This window comes from Palaemon carinicauda, chromosome 37 (genome assembly GCF_036898095.1).
Source record: "Palaemon carinicauda isolate YSFRI2023 chromosome 37, ASM3689809v2, whole genome shotgun sequence".
Taxonomy (NCBI): domain Eukaryota; kingdom Metazoa; phylum Arthropoda; class Malacostraca; order Decapoda; family Palaemonidae; genus Palaemon; species Palaemon carinicauda.
In genome coordinates, this window is record NC_090761.1 from 72,436,748 (window position 1) to 72,439,613 (window position 2,866).

The following is a 2,866-nucleotide window of genomic DNA, read 5'->3' on the forward strand; positions in this document are numbered from 1 at the left end:
GGGCTTATAGTGTCCTGCTTTTCCAACTAGGGTTGTAGCTTAGCTAGTAATGATAACAAAAATAAAGAGATGTTTGGTGATTTAAATACTTTCCATATTGTTGGATATTTTTGGCATGCATTTTATGATTATTATCTGTTGACTGTGCGTAACAAATACACCCTTTCTTTGATACAAGACAATTATAAACTGGCACTTAATCTTGCATAAAGTACATATTCCATTTATAGCTAACTGTTGTTTATGGAGAAATGATTTATTTGAAAAAATTCTAATATTGGTTTCAATCTCTTTCAGGTATGGCATAACGACGAACTGAAGTGTCTATTGGACCTGCAAAAATTGATGGATTTATCGATCTGGACTACCTGAAGAAATTGGTCATATTCTTAGTGAAAAATAGCTGCTGAAATAAGTATTAAATAATAAACTGAAGTGTCTACTGGCCCTGCAAGAAATGAAGAATTTATTAATGAGGACTACCTGAAGAAATTGGTCATATTCTTAGTGAAAAATAGCAGCTGAAATAAGCATTAAACAACTAACTGAAGTGTCTACTGGCCCTTCAAAATATGATGAATTTATCAACCAGGACCACCTGAAGTAATAGGTCATGTTATTGAGGAAAAATAACAGCTAAAATAAGCGTTAAATAACTAACTGAAGTGTGTACCAGCCCTGCAAAATATGATGAATATATCAACCAAAACCACCTGAAGTAATTGGTCATGTTATTAAGGAAAATAGCAGATAAAAAAAGCGTTAAATAACTAACTGAAGTGTCTACCAGCCCTGCAAAATATGATGAATTTATCAACCAGAACCACCTGAAGTAATTGGCCATATTCTCAAGGAAAATCAGCAGCTGAAATATTTATTGACCAGGACTACCTGAAGAAATTGTTCATGTTCTCAAAGAAAAGCACAGGCTGAAATAACCATCAATACATGGTAAACCATTTCCAAGATGACTGTAATGAAACAAGACGAACTAGAACGGGAGATGAAGGGGGACAAGATCAAGACACATTCCACAGCATCTTTGTGAATGACAGAAACGATGATTCTGTTATTCGCCCTGAAATATTACTACGAACACAGTACCCTCTTCCTCCGCTTGAGGGGAAGAAGAAGAAGAGGAATTAAAATCCTGTTGGGATGAATTTCAATAAATATTTAACATTTCCAATAGTTCATAAAAAGGCTGAAAGATTTTAAATGACCTTCAGTGCTATTTGCAGCAGATTGCTTTTGCCAGTTTTGAAACCCAGTTTCGTTTAACATTATCAGATGGGAAATGACGTAGCTTCCAGTATAATTTGTTGCCTTGGTGATGTCAGTAGAGGCTAAAGCTATATTATCGCATGCTCATCAATCGGATACAAGCAGAAGTTCGAAATAATAATCGAATTCCAAGCGTTTCTTCAAAGGCTGCCTGCTTTGTATATCAGACACAGCTGGGCTGTAGTAAACGAGGACAATACTATTAAATACACTTATTACTAGAACATTTTCTAGTTCCTTCCATGAAGGTCTAAGTCTTTTTGCGTATAACAGAAAAATAGGAAAAGACAAGAAGTTAAACTGGAGAACGTACGGTTGAAATCAACTGTGACTCACAAGGACAAAATAGAAATGAAATGCGCAATAACTGCTAGGATATATTGCAATAATGGTGTTTAATAGCTTTCGTAGATGTGCTATTAGACTGTGATATGCTAGCTTGCTCCACTCAACAACAATTTCGAGCAATAACTATTAAGACGAATGCTTAAATGCGTATTGTGTATCGTCGTTTAAATGCACAATGCATACTGCGTATCGTCTCTTAATGCGTAATGCATAATATGTAATACGTATCGTCCTTGCCTTCTTGCGTAGCAAATAATTAAAATTCCAGTTGCAATTCTATAGTTTATAGAACTACAGTGATAAACTATACATCACAAAGTGAGCATTTCGATAAAGAACAAAATATAGAACAGTGAAAAAAAAGGTGATTTTAATGATAAAGATTTTGAGATAAGTGAAGTGGATGATCATAGAAAAACTCGAAGATGGACAAACTTATGATGGAATAACAAAAACACTATTTGAAGAAATATAAAGAGACATTTCAAGATGACTGTGGCCTTGAATACCAAGATCTTCCTGAAATTAGTTTCACTTTTACATTTGGCTAAATATTCGTATTGCAATGGTAAGTAGTTTTTAAATGTCTATCTAACTATCTATCTATCTATCTATCAATCTATCTTTATGTGTACAATTTATGTATAATATATATATATATATTATATATGTGTGTGTGTGTGTGTGTGTGTGTGAGTATGTATTTGAATATATAATATATAGCTTATATATGTGTAAAATCATATATATATATATATATATATATGTATATTTATATTCATATATGTATATATATACACACACACACACACACACATATATATATATATATATATATATACTTATCATATAAGATGTAATTTGATGCAACATTATCTATATTGGCTTTATAGCGATCTTTCATATATTTATTATTATTATTATTATTATTATTATTATTATTATTATTATTATTATCATTATTATTATTATTATTATTATTATTATTACTATTATTATTATTATCACTGAGATCAAACCTTCAACACAAATTGTTAATCAGAACTGCTTCAAACCGGAGCCGGATTCTGAAGCCCTCTCCAAGCTTCGGAATCCCAGAACGGCTTCACCGGCGCTCCGGAGCTATTTACATCAATTTCCGCTTTTGCGATTCGCCTAAAATCTTTGACACACAAACACGACAGGCAAATCCCTTCCCCGGGATTCAAATCTGAAGCCCTCTGCAAGCTTCGGG

The 2,866-nt window shown here is 32.8% G+C and overlaps 1 protein-coding gene across 1 annotated transcript in view; it reads left to right on the top strand.

The window, feature by feature from the left end:
• The first annotated feature begins 303 nt into the window (after window positions 1-303).
• The window catches only part of LOC137629797 (carbonic anhydrase-related protein 10-like), a 69,361-nt gene continuing 66,798 nt past the window's right edge, over window positions 304-2,866 (top strand). Inside the window, exon 1 of the mRNA XM_068361439.1 lies at window positions 304-2,200. Coding sequence (XP_068217540.1) covers window positions 2,122-2,200 — 79 coding nt within the window. The 5' untranslated portion in view covers window positions 304-2,121. The remainder of the gene's footprint in view (window positions 2,201-2,866) is intronic.